This window comes from Pituophis catenifer, unplaced genomic scaffold (genome assembly GCF_029215685.1).
Source record: "Pituophis catenifer annectens isolate HBS135680 unplaced genomic scaffold, rPitCat1.0.hap2 SCAF_5, whole genome shotgun sequence".
NCBI lineage: Eukaryota > Metazoa > Chordata > Lepidosauria > Squamata > Colubridae > Pituophis > Pituophis catenifer.
The window spans coordinates 54,363,872-54,383,563 of NW_027256885.1; the positions used below are offsets into that span (position 1 = coordinate 54,363,872).

The 19,692-nt window shown below is 46.3% G+C and overlaps 1 protein-coding gene across 1 annotated transcript in view; it reads left to right on the forward strand.

The window, feature by feature from the left end:
- The window catches only part of SP2 (Sp2 transcription factor), a 28,745-nt gene extending 9,475 nt beyond the window's left edge, over positions 1–19,270 (forward strand). Inside the window, exons 6-7 of the mRNA XM_070944415.1 lie at positions 15,962–16,155; positions 19,170–19,270. Coding sequence (XP_070800516.1) covers positions 15,962–16,155; positions 19,170–19,270 — 295 coding nt within the window. The remainder of the gene's footprint in view (positions 1–15,961; positions 16,156–19,169) is intronic.
- The last annotated feature ends 422 nt before the right edge of the window (positions 19,271–19,692 follow it).

Consider the following 19,692-nt stretch of genomic DNA (forward strand, 5'->3'; position numbering starts at 1 on the left):
TTAAAGCCAGTGTGGCGAGTGGGGTTTGTGGATCACGCTGGGGACCACGACGACCTTGTCTTCCGCCTCTGCCTCTGCCTCTGGAGTCTGTTCCTCTGGGCTGGTACATGACGGGAGCTGGAACTCGTTGGGGACAATCCCGGGTGGCATGTCCCACACGATTGCAGGTGTAGCATCTTGGCATCCTTGGAGCATAGGTCCTTCCTCGGAAGGGGCGCCTAGCTGGAGCTCTTGATGGGGGTGGTCCTCTCAAGTGTGGAGTAGCTAGCATGAATGCCTCTTCTTCAATTAAAAGTCTACAGACATTGTCCACTGTGCGTTGAGCAATTGGGACTTGGTTAATCTTTGTAACAGCATCTTTCCATTCATAGTTCAAAGAGTTAATAATGATGCTGATCATTTGAATATCTTCAATGTTATGGCCTCTTTCTCTCAATTCTGTTCTCAGACCTTTCAGTTTGGTCAAATGTCCTCCAATTTGTTCACCAGGTTTCAATCTCGAACCGTGGAGTTCAGACATGAGTAAACATGAAGATTCAATTGAGATAGGCCTGTAGCAATTTTCCAATTCAGCCCAAATTTGTTGGGCTGTTGTGTTTGGTGGAAAAGTGACCTGCAGTTCAGTATCCATGGACATCAATAATGTTGTGCGAGCCCTTATCTCTAAATCTCTTATTGCATAGTCCCATGGTTGTGCAGGAGGGTTAAAAACCATAAAATGAGTACCTTCTCTAAGAAGCAATAGTGTAATCTCACTGACCCAGGCTTTGTAATTGTGTCCTGACATTTTTAGTTTTGACTCACCAGTTAGTGGAGAGACAGAAAATGCCTGGTAAGGAGCCTGCACTTGGTATGCTGGCTGTGCTGGCAGAAATGCCTGTGGTATTTGCTGTGCCTGTTGTGGACCTAAAAATGGTCTTGGTTGTGCCATTGGAGGCGGGCCAGGAGGTGGCCCTATTTGCACTTGTGGCTGGGGCACATATGCAGGCATTTGTAGCTGCTGTGGCTGATGCACTGGAATCTGCTGTGTTCCAGTTGCCATTTGTGCTTGATCTGCAATATTGGCATGACCTGCTGGAGATGCAGTCATTTGCCTTTGCTTCATAAAGCATGCCTGTGTTCCATCTAAAAGGACACCAACACCGCCAGGGGGTGTTTGAGTTTGGGCCTGTGGAAACACTTGTGGCATTTCAGCTTCCTGTAGTAAATTACTTTTGCCAGCAGATGGTGCTGCACCTTTGGGCAGCTTTGCAGACGTGGCATGTTTATATGTAACTTGATCAGGGAGACTTTCATGTGACGTGTGCAGTGCTCTTTGCCTTAATTGGCCTGACACAGGATCCACCAGGGGGAGTGTCTTTGGCTCCGGAGAAGAAGGCAATATGGCGCTTTTTGAAAAATTTAAGTTATTTCCCTTATCTTGCTCAAGCATAGATATAGCCATTTTTGCCTGGGATAGCTGCTGTTCATAGAGTTTTATACGGTCACGATAGTGTTTTAGCCTTGCATTGAGCATTACAAATTCAGAAGGTTCTGGGAAGACTTTTTCAGAGCTTGGAAGATCAGAAGAAAATGTTACTGACCTCAGTCGTAAATCATCATCTTCAAAAACAGCTTCTGTCTTATCTCCGTCCATTTCTGTTCCCACGGCTTCTTCTTGTTCCAGGTGTGTGGCTGTAGTAAGGGGGTGGAAATCTGAAAATCTCCTGTCTGCCACCTCTTCGTTGGAAAGATCAATCAAATCATTTACGAAGAGTGGTCTTGGTTTCACTTTGCCTTTTTTCTTCTGTTTCGGCATCTTAGCAATATAATTAGCGTACCTCAGTAGCTAAAAACTAATTGCCTATGCGCTCTTATCAGAAGTAACAAAACAAGGAAAAAAGCCATAAATCAGACCATCCTCGTGCTAGCAGTATGTCAGGGCATTTATTAATCCCATGTTTGGCTCTGGGACTAATTACCCTGGTTTAGAGGAGATGGGTCGTGGCTTAATCCAAGTTGTCAATAATCTGAAAAGAAACGCGAGAAAGGTTTCTAATAAAACTCATTTATTTGTTATAAAGAAAATAAAACACCTCACTAACTAAGAAAAGTTAATTGTTACATTTTTGAAAATAATTTTCCTGCCGGTCCAAAGACGGACCTTGCTGGCAGGAGAACAAAGGAAAGAGAGGTGAAGAGCAAGTGAAGGAATGTGGGTGGATGCGGAAACACGTAGCTTACTGATAACAATTCTTGGCAAGCTACGGAGGGTCAGATAGTCCAGAAATAATGAGCTCAGCTGGTAAATAAAATAACGCAGTGACATAGCCTCTATATCAGGCATCCTCACTACGGCCTGCGGGACAGAGCCGGCCCGCCAAAGCCATTAATCCGGCCCGTGTGGGACCATGAGGCTGCCCCGCCCACATCACCACAGCCACCTGCCGGCCCCCACCCTTCGGCCACGTGAAGGGCTTACGTTTGCGAGGGCTGGCAGAGTGCTTCTGGGGGGCGGGGGAGGCCAAAAAACGGGCGGGCGGAGGCCCCGGAAAGCGTCCACTTGCCCTGTTTTTGGCTGTCAGAGTGCTCCTGGGCGGCACGTGGGAAGCCAAAAACGGGCCGCACCTTTTGCCAGCCGAGGAAATAACTCTTTCCTCGGCTGGCAAAAAAGATTTACCAGGGACTTCGGTCCACCGTCGCTCCACTGGGGGTAGGGGGGGACCTAAAGGTCCCAACAGGAGAGCCTGCGCCTGCTGTGTAATTACACCACGTGATGCTTTGGGGGGGGGGGTGTTCAGCTGTCACAACTGTCTCCTGACTGTTTCTTCAAGGATCAAGGGGGGGAATCTTTGCTTGCTCGGAAGGTCAATTTTCTCTGGCAACGGTAAGGCAATTTGAGTTTGGGAGTGATTTCGGGCTTGGAATGAGAATCAATCAGGAATCAGGTGAACCTCCCTCCTTTCTGTGGTTCTGCGCAACGTGGGATTCTTTGAACACCCCCACCCCCATTTCCGCTTCTCTCCTCGCACTGCTTCACAGCTCCTGTGGACGGGCTCGCAGTTCCCCAGATAGGGCTGCCCAGAGGGTGACGAACCTGGAGCAAAAGTAGAAGAAAAAAGGCTATGCCGCGCAGAGAAAATGTCAGTGCGCAGATGCCGTTCTGTTCTGGGGCTTCCGGGTTTTTTGTACTTCCTGATCTCCCATGTGGGACAAGTAGAAACGGGGTCTCCCTGCACCTTTACAACCTATGGACTCCAACTCTCATAAAGTATAAAGTGTGCCTGTTTGGAGAATAAGTCTATTACAGTCCAGATCACTGTGTTGCCACCACTTCTTGGCAGTTCTACTATGAAATCGATCGCAATCTCCTCCCATGGTCTCGTTGGTTCAGCTACTGGTTGCAGCAGCCCGGGAGGGCATCCTGGTCGTCTCTTCATCGTGGCGCAGACGGTACAACCTTTTACGTAACTGTCTACGTCCTTTCTCATGTGGGGCCACCAGAACTGTCTCCGTGCTAAGTGCAGAGTCTTTAGGAAGCCAAAATGTCCCGCTGGTTTAACATCGTGGCTCCTCTTGAGGATCAGGGTGCGTAGAGTCTGTGGGACATAGAGTTTTGTCCCCTTTCATGCTAGGTCATCCCTTTTTGTCAAGAGGTGTTGATTGTCTCAAAACCAGGGGTCCGCTGCTGTTTCAGTTTTGAGTCTTGTAGTTAAGTCACTTGCAGGTTGGCCCTGCTGGTCGCGTCGTTGCCGTCTGGTGACCACCTGACCCACTGCTTGGGTGAAGGGGATGATGGCATTCACTACCTGCTCCCGCTCACTGTTGTATTGGGGCATCCAGGAGAGGGCATCAGCCAGAAAGTTCTTCCCCCCTGGGATGTGCTTGAGCTTGAAGTTGAAGCGATTGAAGTATTGAGCCCACCGGACCTGCCTGGACGACAATTTCCATGGGGTTCTGAGGGCCTCCAGATTCTTATGATCAGTCCAAACTTTGAACGGTTTCTGGCCTCCCTCTAGTAGGTGCCGCCAGGTCAACAACGCCCATCTCACCACGAACTCTTCCTTCTCCCACGCCGCCCATCGCCTCTCCGTGTCGGTGAGCTTGCGGGAGGTGTAGGCACAAGGTTGTAGATTACCTTGGCTGTTCTTTTGCAGCAGCACGGCCCCCACTGCCACATCGCTTGCATCTGCTTGGATGACGAAGGGCTGTTCAGGGTCAGGATGCTTTAAGACAGGTTCTTTTGCAAACATCTCTTTTAGTGTCTCGAATGCCCGTTGGCAGGTCAGGTCCCACTGTAGGGGTTGTCCCGGGCGGGGTTTCGTCGTCGGACTCCCTGTCTTTAGGAGGTCCATCAGAGGTTTGGCAATTCTTGCGAACGAGGGGATGAATTGTCTGTAGAAGTTCGCTAACCCTAGGAAGCTTTGCAGTTGTCTGCGGGTGCGAGGGGGCTGCTACTGTAGAACTGATTGGACTTTGGCTGGGTCCATCTATATTCCTTCGTTTGATACTCGGTAGCCTAGGTAGTCTAGTCGTGATTGGTGGAACTCGCATTTTGACAGTTTGACATACAGGTTCGCCCTCAGCAGTTTTTCCAGGACTTGGCGGACGAGTCGTATGTGTTGGTCTATGGTCTCCGTGTAAATGAGAATATCGTCCAGGTAAACGAGGACCCCTTTGTAAAGGTGCTCATGTAGGACTTCATTTATCAGCTGCATAAACACCGCCGGGGCTCCTTGCAGTCCAAAAGGCATTACCTTGAACTGGAAACTCCCCAGGGGGCAGTTGAATGCCGTTTTCCACTCATCTCCTTCCATGATGCGTATTCGGTAGTAAGCTTCTCGAAGGTCTAGTTTGGTGAAAACTTTTCCTTTGGCCAGGTGGGCTAGCATGTCCTTCATGAGTGGAAGGGGATATAAGTTGTGTACGCAAACACGTTGATAACTCTAAAATCAACCACCAGGCGCATAGAGCCATCTTTTTTCTCTTTGAAAAAGGACTGGTGCCGCAACCTGTGGTTTAGCTGGCTCAATGAAACCCCTTTGTAAGTTCTTGTCTATGTAGTTCCGCATTTCCTGCATTTCACGGGGCATCATGGCATACAGTTTAGGTTTAGGCAGTTTCGCTCCAGGGATGATCTCGATAGCACAATCGGCCTCGCGGTGGGGGGGTAGAACGTCACACTCGGCCTCGCTGAATACCTCTGCAAGGTCTTGGTACTTCCCTGGGATCTGATCTGTTTCATAAGAGCTGTCAGATGCGGCCGACAGTTGCTCCGCTGTACCCTCAGGGAGGGGCCCTTGTGTTGGCGGTGTCTTCTTTTGCTGAGGTCAGAGCGATTGGGGTCCCTGCGTGGGCGGCATCTCCCCTGGTTGGGGTGGCAGGGGTTGTGGGCCCTTTGCTATCCTCAACCTGTGGGTCCCCTCTTGCCACCAGATGATTGGACCCCATTTGTCCAGCCACGAGAGTCCCAGTATGACTGGGTCTGTCATCTTGGGGGCTATTATGAACCGAATCATTTCCCAGTGATCTGCTAGCTCCAGCCTCACTGGCTCGGTCAAGTGTGTGGCGTAAGTTCCCCACAGTAAGGATCCATCAACTTGCTCAAATCGAATTGGGTGTTTGAGCTTTTTAGCTCAGATCCCCAATTTTAGGACTGTGGGTAGGTTGATCAGGCACCTCGTGCTGCCAGAGTCTATTAGGCCTTGGAAAGTCCCTTGGGTCCCTGTTTTTGGGGCTGTTAGGCGTATGGGGAAAAGAAAAGGATGGACGGGTCCACTCACCATCGGGTCGTCTTCACCCTCGTCCTCGCTGTCATAAGATTCGGGGGATTGATCTCCCTCATCTGGGATTCCTCTTGTTTCGGTCAGGTGAGCAAAGACCTCCGGGCCCTGGGGAGCTTTCCGTGGCACGTGGGTGGCGCGTTTGGGCCCTTGTTCCAGTCGTACCTTGGGCGGTGGATCTGGTCTCGGTCTACGGGTTCCACACATTGCTGCCAGGTGACCAATCCCCCTGCATCTGTAGCACCTCAGCGGGCTCCGTGGGACGACTGGCCAATGGGTGGGCTGTGGTGCTGCAGTTCCTCGTCTACTGGGTGGTCCCTGGTCCGGTTGGCCTCTCTCCTTGCTATGTGGTTGCTTCGACATGTCGTTGGCCCGCAGCCCTCTGTCGACTTTTATCACTACCCGGAACCATTCGGAGAGTCGGTTCGGGATGTCTCGATAAGCAGTCACTTGGGCAATTCTCTTATCTAGGCTTGTCCTAAAGAAGTACACCAGCAGTCGCTCTGGTAGGGGAGGCAGGGTCCCAATGACTCTCCTGAATTCACGGATATGCTCTCTGATGGGCTTCCCCTTCTGCATTAGGTTTCTGAGCTCGTCCTCCACATAGGGGTCCTCCTCTGCCTCCTCGAACCGGGCTCGTAGTAGTTGTAAGAACCCGTCTGCGTCTTGCAGTTGGGGGGCCCTGTTCTTGTAGAGGGCTGCTGACCACCTCCTTGTTTCTCCCTCCAACCTTTCTGAAATAGCACTCACTAGGGCTCTGGGGAATGGGAAGAGATGTCCATAACACTCTGTGTAGATCTCAGCGGTGTCGAGGAATTGGGCTAGGTGGTCTGGGTCGCCATCGAATTTCCCTCTGAACCGGGGTGGCTCCTCCCTCGCTGCCCTCTCCTCCCAGTGCGGGGCTCTGTAAATCTGGCCTCGGTGCTGATGGTCCTCTTCCTCATCTCTCATTCTAGGGTAGGGAGATGCTGTCCCATCTAGGCTGCTCTGCTTGCTGGGCCAGGGGGGAACCCATGGATGCATTTTTGGGCTCCTTCTCCTTCTGCTAGGGAGGGGGGAAGGGCTGCGCTTCAGCCTACGGCCTCTCGGTTCAGCAGCCCAAACTGGTTCTCTCTTTTCCTTTGATCTGCATGATGGCCCCTCCTCCCGAAGGATGGCACGGTCAAATTTCTCCTTCAATTCATCTATGGGGCTATCAAGTGGCTTCCTTGAAATTTCTTGGTGCCTGGCCTGCTGCCAGTCCCATAGCCAGTCTGCCCTCCCCAATTCACTTAGGGGTTTTCCCTTCTCCTGCATGTTCGGGAAGGGAAACTCAACCTCTGCGGCTTTTGGCAAAATCCCCGAGTACTTATCTGCCTTCTTCTTGGCTTGCAGCACAATCGTCTGACCTTGGCTATCTTGCAACTTTGCCGGGGGAGATGAGCAGGGTTGAGATTTCGTGGCTTCCAAGCTGGCTGGAATCAAGGCTGGCTCTTTTCCAGTTGCCTGAATTAAACTTTCTTCAGACAACTTACTTTCAGCCATGGCGTCAGTTGAATATCTCCATTCACTCCATACATCTGGGAGGGAACTGGAGGATTGGAGGTCAGCCAGCTTGGCTTGGAAAGGAGTATCGGCTATCTGTCAGGTTTCGATGTCATCTCAAATAAATTGCACTCCCAAACAATTAATCTTTGCTGAAATATTCCATTTATTGAGTACGACAGATCTGGCCCCGACTTCATCGTAGCCGATACTAACCCTCTGACCCCCAAACCCTTCCCTTTCCGTTCCCCAATTCTCATCTTCTCATTGGCCATCTTCCAAGTCAGTCTCCCCAGCTTCTGACCTCAACCCACAGGAATGTCCCCCCTCCCATCCCATCTCCTAGGGGATATTTTCTACAGAGAAAATAAGTAGGTGAAAAGTCAAGCCTCGTCTCCTTTTTATGGCAGCATCAGAATGCTGACACAAAGATTCCCCCCTTGATCTGTGAAGAAACAGTCAGGAGTTGTTTGTGACAGCTGAACCCCTCTCCCCCCCAGTTTGAACAAAGCTGCCACCACGAAGCATCGTGCGCTGTCGGCGAAGGGGCATTACTTGCGCTGGGACAACCAGAGGTGAGCCCAGCCCCACTGCCCATGGCGGCTCCTTCCACAGGTGGATTTTTTTGTTTTTGACGGACCGGATCTCCCCCCGCTTAAATCTACTGTATTTCCTTTGTGGAATTTAGCTACCACACATAGATATCAGTCCTGGCGGTGGCCGGTGAAGCAGCCTGCCCCTGAAGTTTGGGAGAGAGGAAGGAGAAGAGGAAATAATTATGCCTTCAAAAGCAAAGGGAAAAGACAAACAGAGACGGATAAAATGGTTGCCAGCTGAAAAGGGAAAGTCTAAATTCCAGGCTGCTTGTTACTTGAAAAGAGAAACTTTGTTGCTTGTTATTTAAACTTGACTATTTTGAGGAAAAGACTTGGAGAACTTGACTTAGGATACATAATCTGTTCACTGGAGGATTTTTTGAAGATTAGAAAGAAGAAATTAAATGGAACAATGAAAACTGAACTAAATAAACGTGGCAATAAAAGAAGGGTGTGGCAATAGAAGAAGGACATGATGATACCATATATGGAATAGCTTCAGAATCAACTTTGTAGAACTTATAACTTTGATGACATTGAAATGGAAAAGATACATACTTGGACAGACTGGAGAAAAGAATAATGGAATATATTAAGTAACAAGACAACAAAATAGTATATTTTGATTTAAATGAATGTAATGGTTTCTGGGTGGTTGAATAATGCTAGGAAATACTTTTTTTTTTCTCTTTTTCTTCTCTATGCTCTCTCTCAATTTCTTTCTTGTAGTATCCTTCTCTTCGTTTCTTTTCCCCTCTCTATTTTCTTTTTAATCCATTTTACTTCTTTTGTTATATTTCTATTCTCTTCCTTTTTCCCTTTTTCTCTTTTTTAGTGTTGCCTTATTTTTTTTTGTATTTCTTTTATTGTAATTATTATTGCTATTACTCTCTCCTTTTTTTCTATTATTATTTTCATATAAATATATAAACATTTTGATTAAGAAATAAGAGCATAAATGATTGAAGAAAAGCATGATTTTTGGATGTTCTAATGCCTTTTTAAATTTTGAATTTTTAACTAGCACTACTGACAGATTTATTTATTTTATTATTTTATTTTATTTTATTTTATTTTATTTTATTTTATTTTATTTTATTTTATTATTTTATTTTATTTTATTTTATTTTATTTTATTTTATTTTATTTTATTTTTTTATTATTCAAACTTCTATACCGCCCTTCTCCTTTCGGACTCAGGGTGGTGAACAGCCAAAATAAAAACATTTATACATAACATTGCAATTAAAAATAGATTTAAAATAATTAATAAATTTGGCCTATAAATTAAAACTTGTCAATTTAAAATCAGTATCAAAATTTTAAAACCAACCCTAAAATCAAGACAGACCGGCTAACTGAAAAAAGTAAGTTTTTAGGGCCCGACGAAAAGTCCCGAGGTCGGAGATCACTCGTATCTCTGGGGGTAGATTATTCCAAAGAGTAGGTGCCACCACAGAGAAGGCTCTCCTCCTGGGGGTCGCCAGCCGGCATTGTCTGGCCGACGGCACCCTGAGGAGGCCCTCTCTGTGGGAGCGAACCGGCCGGTGGGAGGCTATTGGTGGCAGAAGGTGGTCCCGTAAGTACCCCGGCCCTAAGCCATGGAGCGCTTTAAAGGTGATCACCAACACCTTGAAGCGCACCCGGAAGTCCACTGGAAGCCAATGCAGCTCACGCAGGAGAGGAGTCACATGGGAGCGCCCCGTCGCTCCCATAATCCCCCGCACGGCTGCATTCTGCACCAGTTGGAGCCTCCGGGTGTACCCCAAGGGGAGCCCCATGTAGAGAGCGTTACAATAGTCCAGACGAGAGGTGACGAGTGTTTGAGTGACCATGCGTAGGGAGTCCCGGTCCAGAAAGGGGCGCAACTGGCGTATCAGGCGAACCTGATAAAAAGCCCCCCTGGCCACGGCCGTCATGTGCCCTTCTAAAGACAGCCATGTGTCCAGGAGGACACCCAAGTTGCGGGCCCTCTCCGTGGGGGCCAATGATTCGCCCCCAATAACCAGCGATGGCGTCAGCTGGCTATACCGGGACACCGGCAGCCACAGCCACTCGGTCTTGGAAGGGTTGAGTCGAAGCCTGTTTCTCCCCATCCAGACCCGCACGGCCTCCAGGCACTGGGACATCACTTCCAAGGCATCGTTGGGATGGTCTGGGGTGGAAACGTACAGCTGAGTATCATCAGCATACTGATGGAACTCCACCCCAAAACCATGGATGATCTCACCCAGCGGCTTCACATAAATGTTGAACAGGAGGGGCGAGAGGACCGACCCTTGTGGCACCCCACAAACAAGGCGCCTTGGGGTCGACCGCTGCCCCCCTGTCAACACGGATTGCGACCGGTCGGAGAGATAGGAGGAAAACCACCACAAAACGGTGCCCCCCACTCCCAGTCCCTCCAGCCGGCGCAACATGATACCATGGTCGATGGTATCAAAAGCCGCTGAGAGGTCTAATAGGACCAGGATAGAGGAATAACCCCTATCCCGGGCCCTCCAGAGATCATCCACCAACGCAACCAATGCCGTTTCCGTGCTGTACCCAGGTCTGAAGCCGGACTGGAGCGGATCTAAATAAACAGCTTCATCCAGGTACTGGGGAAGCTGTCGCGCCACCACACTCTCAACAGCCTTCGCAATAAAACGAAGGTTGGAGACTGGACGATAGTTAGCCAAAACAGCCGGATCCAGGGATGGCTTCTTGAGGAGAGGCCTCACCACCGCCTCTTTCAAGGCGGCCGGCAGGACACCCTCACTCGAAGCGTTGATAATCCCCTGGAGCCAGCCTCGTGTAACCTCCCGGGAAGCCAGCACCAACCAGGAGGGACACGGGTCCAATAAACTTGGTCGCGTTCAGCCATCCCAAGATCCTGTCCACGTCCTCGGGAGCCACAGGATCGAACTCCTCCCAGATAACACTCTCAAGGCCTGCCTCAGTCATCTCGTCTGAACTAACCCAGTCGGCGGCCAAGTCTTCCCGAATCTGAGTTATTTTATTATCCAGATACTGTACAAAGTCCTCAGCTTGGCCCTGCAAGGGGTCCTCCCGCGCTCCCAGATGGAGAAGGGAGCGGGTCACCCTAAACAGGGCGGCTGGGCGGTTATCTGATGACGCGATAAGAGCGGCAAAATAACTAGATTTCGCCACTTTTATCGCCACTAGGTAGGTCTTAATATGAGACCTTACCAGTGTCAAGTCAGATTCGGAACGACTGGCCCTCCAACCGCTCTCTAGGCATCTTTTCCGGCGCTTCATCTCTCTCAGCTCCTCGGAGAACCAAGGAGCTAGGTGAGTTCGGTGCCGGGTCAGAGGCCGCAAAGGCACGACCTGGTCCAAAGCCCCGGCAGCCGCCCCATCCCAGGCGGCCACCAGGTCATCAGCCGAGTCATGAGCTAGAGTCTCAGGAAATGGCCCAAGCTCCATCTGGAACCTGGGTGCGGCGGTCAGAAAGTCAAGTCGAAGGAGCGAGTGGTCAGACCATGACAAGGGTTCAATATCTACATCCCCTATATCAAGGCCACTCAACCACTGACCAGAGATAAAAACTAAGTCCAGAGTGTGTCCCCCCCATATGAGTAGGGCCGTGAATTACTTGGGTCAGGTCCATGGCCGTCATGGAAGCCATGAACTCCCGAGCTACCTAAGCCATGGAGAGCTTTAAAGGTGGTCACCAACACCTTGAAGCACACCCTGAAGACCACAGGAAGCCAGTGCAGCTCGTGCAGGAGAGGTGTCACATGGGAGCGCCCCGTCGCTCCCATAATCCCCCGTGTGGCCGCATTCTGGACCAACTGGAGCCTCCGGGTGCACCCCAAGGGGAGCCCCAAGTAGAGAGCATTGCAGTAGTCCAGACGGGAAGTGACGAGTGCTTGACTGACCGTGCGTAGGGAGTCCTGATCTAGAAAGGGACGCAACTGGCGTATCAGGCGAACCTGATAATAATCAGGTTTAATAATCTGGAAGAAAATATTTACTTTTAAAGGCGTTGGATGTTAAAAAGAATTATTTATAGAATTAAGAACCATAAAAAATTGATTTTAAAGTGTTTCAAAATGTTCTCTATTGAAAATAAGAAATAAGCATGGAATGGGAGAAAACAAGAGAGAATAGGAGATAAGATATTTATTGAAATATACTTTTATCTTAAATTGGTAAGAGATATGGAGGAGAATAGATTGGAAAACAATATTGGTAACATATTCCGAAACAATTTGGAGCTAAACAACTGAATAAGAGATAAATGTTATGAATTAGTTAAATAAATGAATTTAGGAGTGGAGGAAAGCATGACTCTGGAGATCAGTGAAAGCAAAGCTGTGACCCAGTTTTACAAATAAGGTAGGAGTGGAGGAAAGCATCATACTGGAGAACAGTTAAAGTAAACTGGGAACCAGTTAAAAATAAAAATAAGAGTTAGGAGTGGAGGAAAGCATGGGCTGGGTAACAGTTAAAGCAAAACTGTGAGCTAGCCAAAAATAAAAAGGTAGGAGTGGAGGAGACTATACCTGGGGATCAATTGAAATAAAGTTGTGAACCAGTTAAAAATAGGGGTAGGAGTGGAGGAAAGCATTGCTGGAAGGCAACTACTTGAGTTGTGAACCAGTTTTATAATAGATTCAGGAGGAGTTAAGGAGAAGGTTGGTGTGCAGTTAAAATTATACTGTGAACCAGCTAAAATAATTAAGATAAGGAGTGGAGGAAAGCATTGCTGGAAAGCAGCTGATTAAGATGCGAACCAGCTAAAAAATAAATTCAGGAGGAAGTGGAAGAGATTTTACCAGAGAATAGTAGTTAAACTGTGAACCAGTTTAAATAAATACAGATAGGAGTATTGGAAAATATAGCTGGGAAATAGATATTTAAGCTATGAACCAGTTAAAAATTAGATTTAATAAAATATGAGAATAAACTTGAAATAAATAAAATAAAGTATTGTGGAAGTAACAAACTATAGAAGGAAATGTTGATTGTTTATGAAACGACTTTAAGAGAGGAGGAAAATACTTTTTGTCAAGATTATGGATATTAGATGTCATTTAAGAGAAGTAAAATATAGATTTGAGGTAATGGGTTTTAGGATTGAGGAATATATATGAAATATTGATTGTTAAAGTGATAAAGATTTAGAACAGTGTTTATTGTTTAGAATTTTGGGTGTAATAGTAGAATGATAAATGTTTAGAATAAGATTTTTTTCTTTTTTCTTTCTTTTTTTTTAAAGATGTAAATGGATAAAATTTGGAACAAAATTGATTGAGGGAATGTGAATAATTGTACTCATTTTATGCCGGACCAAACCCTTGCTCTAAAATGATGTATTTTACGTTTTATGTTTAAAAAATAAAATAGTTTGAAAAAAAAAAGTTTGAGGACCCCTGCTCTATATGGAAGAGTTCAAATGAATATGAGCACACTACATCTTCTTCCATCATTGTCACTGCTTTCTAGTGCATCTGAGGACCTCCTTTATAGAAGTTCTTATTAAAATTTTGAACCTTGTGAAATCAGGATTTTAAAATGCCAAGAGAAAGCTCAATAAGGATGATTTCTGATGCATTTACCCTTTACATGTAAAAGATAAAAATGGATATTGTTAGTGCATATCTTACTGTTTCATTTGTTGCTTATAGAACTGCATACTTTTGGACAGTAGTTTGTGGTACAGTGATTGATGTGTGGCTGATGAAAAGATGGATACTCCATTAAGCAAGACACAAATATTTAAAAATGAGAGAGATTATATAACAATGGTATTTGGTTACCCAGTTTTTAAACTATGATCTGTGGAAAGCTGTTCACAGGAAAAGGTATTCTTGTTCTCTTGTCCAGAAATTGTTTTGATTTATGTTTTTTTTTCTGGTCACCAGTTTATTAAAAGTGACCACATGCAACAAAAAGTGCATGTTTAGTTGAAGCTGTTGAGCTTATAAAACCATTTTTAAGAACAAGAGTTCATACGGTGTCTTCATTCTTTTAGAAATAGAGCACTGATGTTTGAATATGTGTATGTTGTCTCGTATAATACTTTTTGCACTGTGTTGTTAGCATGAACAAATAAAACTGCATGAAGAGACAGGATTATTCCCAAGTTACTGATCTCTGAGAAAATAGAAACAGTATTGAATTGTTGCTCAGAACAGTCCAGAGATACTCACCTTCATGGTTGGGCAATTCATAAAGGCTTTGGACATCTGTTTTTTATTGAACAGAAAGGCTTGGAGCTTTGCTTTTTCTTACAACCAAGCTGATCAGCTTATTAAAAAGGATCATCTCAGTGGCAGAATATAAATTGCTCCTTTCTCACTGCTCTTGGTAGCAATCTTGAGCAGGTTGAATTGAGAGGAATGAAACTGCCTTCAGAAATTCTGTGATTCTTTCTGTGGGTGATGTTTGAATAGGTGTAAATTTGCATCCATATGCACATGTGCAATACTAACAATTGCTGTGACCCTCATGGCTGAAAAGGCTGCATCTTACTTGCTAAACTAGGCAGCAGGTCTGGAACTGTTGAAAGGTTAATGGACTGGGGATGTGGGAGGGGGTTGAATTACTCAAGCAGGCTTGGGTCTCTGCTTGGGATAGTGAAGAGGATTCTTGGTAAATGCCAGTATAGCCAATGTCTGCTGTATTTTTTATAAAAAGTACTTGTGAATCCTTGTTGGATCCTTTTCCAGAAACCATATGGGGTAGTCAATATGAAATTAGTTTGCTGTTTTGAACAATTTGGAATGGAGCTACTTCTTAAATTATCATATTTTCCAGTGTATAAGACGACTTTTAACACATGAAAATCTTCTCAAAAGTCGGGGGTCGTCTTATACGCCGGGTGTCGTTCTCCTGTAACCAGGCAGACCAGCCCGAAAGGCTCTGACGAGCCTTAAATGGCTCTGGCGATTCAAGCCCTGATGATCTGCTAATCAGGCAACTCAGTTGGGATCGCCAGAGCCATGGAGAAGGAAAAAACTTTTCTCCTTTCACATGGCTCTGACGATCCAAGCCCTGACGACCTGCTAATCAGGCAACTCAGCTGGGATTGCCAGAGCCATGGAGAAGCAAAAAAGTTTTCCCCCTCCAGCTTGCTTACCTTAGCTGCTTGCCTTGCTTCGCTTGCCTTGCTTCGCTTGCCTGAATCCATTCCATCAGCAAGCAACTCCCTGCCTGCAATCAAGCAGGCAGGGAGTTGTGGACTTCAACTCCCAGAATTCCTCAGCCAGCAAAACAAAGCTGGCTGAGGAATTCTGGGAGTTGAAGTCTACAAGTCTTAAAGTTGCCAAGGTTGGAGACCCCTGTTCTATTGGGTAAGTTTTTTTCCCCTTTGGGATCTTTAAAAAAAAATAGTTAATTGGGGGTTTTTTTTAGTTGTTCTTTTTTAGACCTAGCCATTTAAAGTTTAGGAAGTTTTAAATTTAGCTTTCATATGAAAATAAAAATAAAATAAAATAAAATATTTGTGCAGCTTTCTGAGATTTAGTATGTTTTTGTAATGTTTCACTCTAACTACACAAACACACAAAATCTCACAAAGCTGTATGTGGAATTTTGTGTGTGCAAAGTGTGAAAGTTGGGTTTTTGGGCTTTTTGTGGCTGTGTGAGGTTCCTGCTTGTTGCAGGGGCCATTTTGGGTCTAGCACAGCTGCTTTTACATTGTGGGTGAGCCAGTTGTGTTGTGTGTGTGTGAAGTGTGAAAGTTGTTTTTTTGGGCTTTTTGTGGCTGTGTGAGGTTCCTGCTTGTTGCAGGGGCCATTTTGGGTCTAGCACAGCTGCTTTTACATTGTGGGTGAGCCAGTTGATGTTTTTTAATTTTTATTTGGTGTGCGTTGGAAGAGGGGTAGTCTTATACGGCGAGTATAGCCCAAACCCTATATTTTAACAGGAAAATTCGGGGGTCGTCTTATACGCCCAGTCGTCTTATACGCCGGAAAATACGGTGTGTGTGTGTGTGTGTGTGTGTGTGTGTGTATACAGTAATTGATCTGATCCCTGAGATGTCACCACAGTAAAATCCACAAAGGCATCCATACCTTTATTAACCTAGACTAAGAACCTCCCTTTTCCCTTTTTCATTCTTTGTAGGTTGGGGGATCAAGGGAAGAAGAGACATATCTGCCATGTACCTGAATGTGGGAAGACCTTCCGTAAGACTTCCCTTCTGCGGGCCCATGTACGTCTACACACAGGCGAGAGACCTTTTGTCTGCAACTGGGTCTTTTGTGGAAAGAGATTCACACGCAGTGATGAACTGCAACGGCATGCCCGAACACATACAGGTCTGTCAAGTCATTTCTCTGCTTCTCCCTTCTGCTGCATCCCAGCTGTAGTTCTCCCCATATAATGGATAGAAAAAATGGTAAATACTAAATACTCAAAGGGAATTTTATCTTATCTCAGTCATCTTTACAATAAAGTTATGTTCGGGTTGATTTAATGTTGAAAGACTTGATTTCAAAACAGGAAGAAATTTAATTCATGTAAGTCAATTTATATGGCCACTTCTCCCTCAAACAGTGATTCTGGGTGGCTAACAGAATTGAAAGTACAATAAAAACAACCAGTCATAATAATATACATAAAATCAAGAGCAACAATTGCATCCATCCCATGGGCCCCTTAACCTTTTGACCTCCCCGCTTGGGAAAATAGCCATATTTTTAAGGGATACTAGCAGAGTTGGATCCTGGAAAGTGTGATGTTTCATGGGGCAGGTGTTGCACCAAAAATGCCTGCTTCCTGGTCTCATTCAATGACATTCTGTAATAAACAGGACATGGAGCGTGCCCCTTCTATTGTTCTAATGGGGGTGGGTAGAAATAACCAGAGGCAGTCTTGCAAATATCATCCTATGCCATGAAGGGCTTTATAATCAGCACCTTGAATTGTACTTGGAAGCACACTAGAAGCTATTGCACTTCACAGAGTGCAGGTCTAACAATGGCATACCATACTTTTTAATAATGTAATTAGTATTTTCCCAATAATTTTTAAATGTTCCTTCCATGTAGGAAGTGAAATATCAGATTAGTCTTCCATGTTTACTTTTGTTGTGTTGGTATTTGCATTTTTTGTGTGGAGGGGCACATCAGTATGAGATATCCCTTGTGGACTGGTATGATGCAAGGGGGTTTCCATGTTGTTAGTTCAGCCAGTTGTTTGTTAGAACCAGGTTCTTCCTGGTTAAAGAGGCCAGGCAGGTGACTTGTAGTTGAGTCCATTCTATAACGACTTCTTTGAGGCTGGGGGTGGTACCTTCAGCCTTGAAGTGGGCAATGGTGTGTCTCCCTCCTCAAGAGGCCAGCCTTGGACCCAACAATTAAGACAGCTATTGTCTTGTCTCCAATCTTCCCTTTTTAAGGAAGGTTGTTGAAATGGTAGTCAGACTGCAGTTGCAGAGGACCGTGGAGGAACCAGACTATCTAGACCCATTTCAGTTGGGTTTTAGGACAGGATTTACAGAGATAGCCTTGGTCACACTTGTAGATGACATGGGGTACAATACATGTTATTGTACTTTTTTGTTAATTTCCCCCCTAAAGGTTTCAGTTTTCCAATTGAATTGGATAGTTTATATGTTATGTTATAGGTGGAAAAAATTCTGAAGTGATTTATAAGTGATGTAAATGCTCCAACACTGGAAGTTTTTAAGAAGAGATTGGATAACCATTTGTCTGAAATGGTATAGGGTTTCCTGCCTAAGCAGGGGGTTGGACTAGAACAGGGGTCACCAACCTTTCGGATCTCGGGGACCACTAAATTCATAATTTTAAATCCCACAGAGCACTAATATGATCTGCCTAATGACCGGCTGTGTTGGCGTGGGTAGGTGGTCATGTGACTGGGTGGGGGTGAGCGTGGCCAACTCAATGTCACTCATGTCGAGGGGTGCCTCGCCAGCCTCTACTTGCCCCTCCCCTCCCAGCCACTCCTTGCCTGCCCACCTGGGCTCCTTAGGGCCCCAACAGGAAGCAGTTGTTGGAGCTAAACAGCCACCATGAGAAAGACTTGGCAAAACAGCTCAGTTCAAATTGGAGCTGACCGAGATGGAGGCTCAGTAGAAGCACCTCACTGAGGACTATGAGCATAGGCTTTCCAAGCAGAGGCAAGACTTGCGGGACTGCAAGGTCAGGTATAGGCGCCGTTCCAGGCAATGATGCAGTCCCAATGGAACAAGGCCCTCCGGCTCTTCGCCACCAGCGGCACTTCCCTCCAGCCTTCGCCCAAAGCCCTGTACCAGGAGGCTGAAGCAGACCCCAAGTCAGAATTTCTGCCCCCCTCCGACCCACACAAAAAGACCCTGAAGGGGAAGACTCTCTGCAGCAACACAAACATTCATTGCACATATCTGTTCCAATGGCTGTAGTTTGAGGATGTTCTGTCCCCGTCTCACACACGCACACAAACAGTCAGCCAGGAGTTAATAAAACCAGCAGTCAGGAATTCCTTTGAGATAACAGAATTGGCAGCAACCCAGTAGCTGCCTGCCAAAGACTTTAGTCACAAAGGGAGGTTTTTCTCCTCCGTCTGATACACCAAAATAAGTCCACAAAGCCAAAGAATTGTCAAGTCCAGTCCATAATAAATCCAAGGAGGGCATATAACAAAGTTCCAGAAACGCAGTATGACTTGCTAGGTTTTCAGTTTTGTCCGTCACAAGGCCTGAATGGCCACCACACCTCCTTTTATCCCCTGTGGGGTGTGGTCCAGTGACTCAGCTTAATCTCTGGCACGCCTCCTTCTCTGCTGTGCGCGCTTGTCTTTCCGACGCTGTCGGGGATCCAGCCAAGACTCATCTCCGTCACTGTCTAACTGCGGCTGCTCGGAAGTGCCTGGCTCCTGGCCTATCTCTTGGCCTTCGGAGGACACCTGAGGCATTGCCAGAGAGGAGGGTCCTGGAGAGGGAGGCCTTGCCAACTCCTCTCCTTCACTTTCAGAGTCTTCTCCCTCTGATAAGATGGGCTCGGGGGTCGGAGTCACAACAGAGGACCCCTGATTTAGTGCAATATAAAAAATGCAAATAATTTTTCTGCGGACCACCAAAATTTTCTCGCGGACCACCAGTGGTCCATGGACCACCAGTTGGTGACCGCTGGACTAGAAGACCTCCAAGGTCCCTTCAAACTCTGTTATTCTATTCTATTCCAACTTGGTCTGATTTTTTTTACATCTCAAGAATCTGGTATTTTAACGGGTATGTAGACTTTCTATATCCACTGTATTTTGTCAGTGACTTTCATGTGTATGGCCCTTTTCATGTGTGCTCACTGTTGTTCTTCCTTTCTCTGGCCAGGTGACAAACGTTTTGAGTGTGCCCAGTGCCAAAAGCGCTTCATTAGGAGTGATCATCTGACAAAGCACTATAAAACCCACTTGGTCACTAAGAACATGTAGGGCTGGATGCAAGCAGGAAAAGTGAGGAAACTGTAGGGTGATGAGAGGTTTTTCACCCCTCATCATGAGAGATGCTCTCTGTGAAGGACAGAAAAAATGCCCAAATAATTGTCCTGGGCATATGAAAGATTTCCCAGCCATATCTGCCCAAGGAAAAATGTAGTGGCTGCTGCTCCTTCAATCAAACTGCCTTCACACTGGCACATTCCTTTGGAACTTCTTGGAGAATGCATCAGACTTCAAGGCTTGAACCTCAGATGGAGGAGCAACTCCATCTCCAAATAAGCTATCATCAGCACAAGCCCATTAGCAGACCTGGAAAAGCAAGGCAAAACTAATTTATGCAACTTCCTCAGGAGCTTGCAGAGCCAGTGTCGTCCTCTGCTGCACCAAAGGAACTCCTTATGGGTTTGAGAATAGTA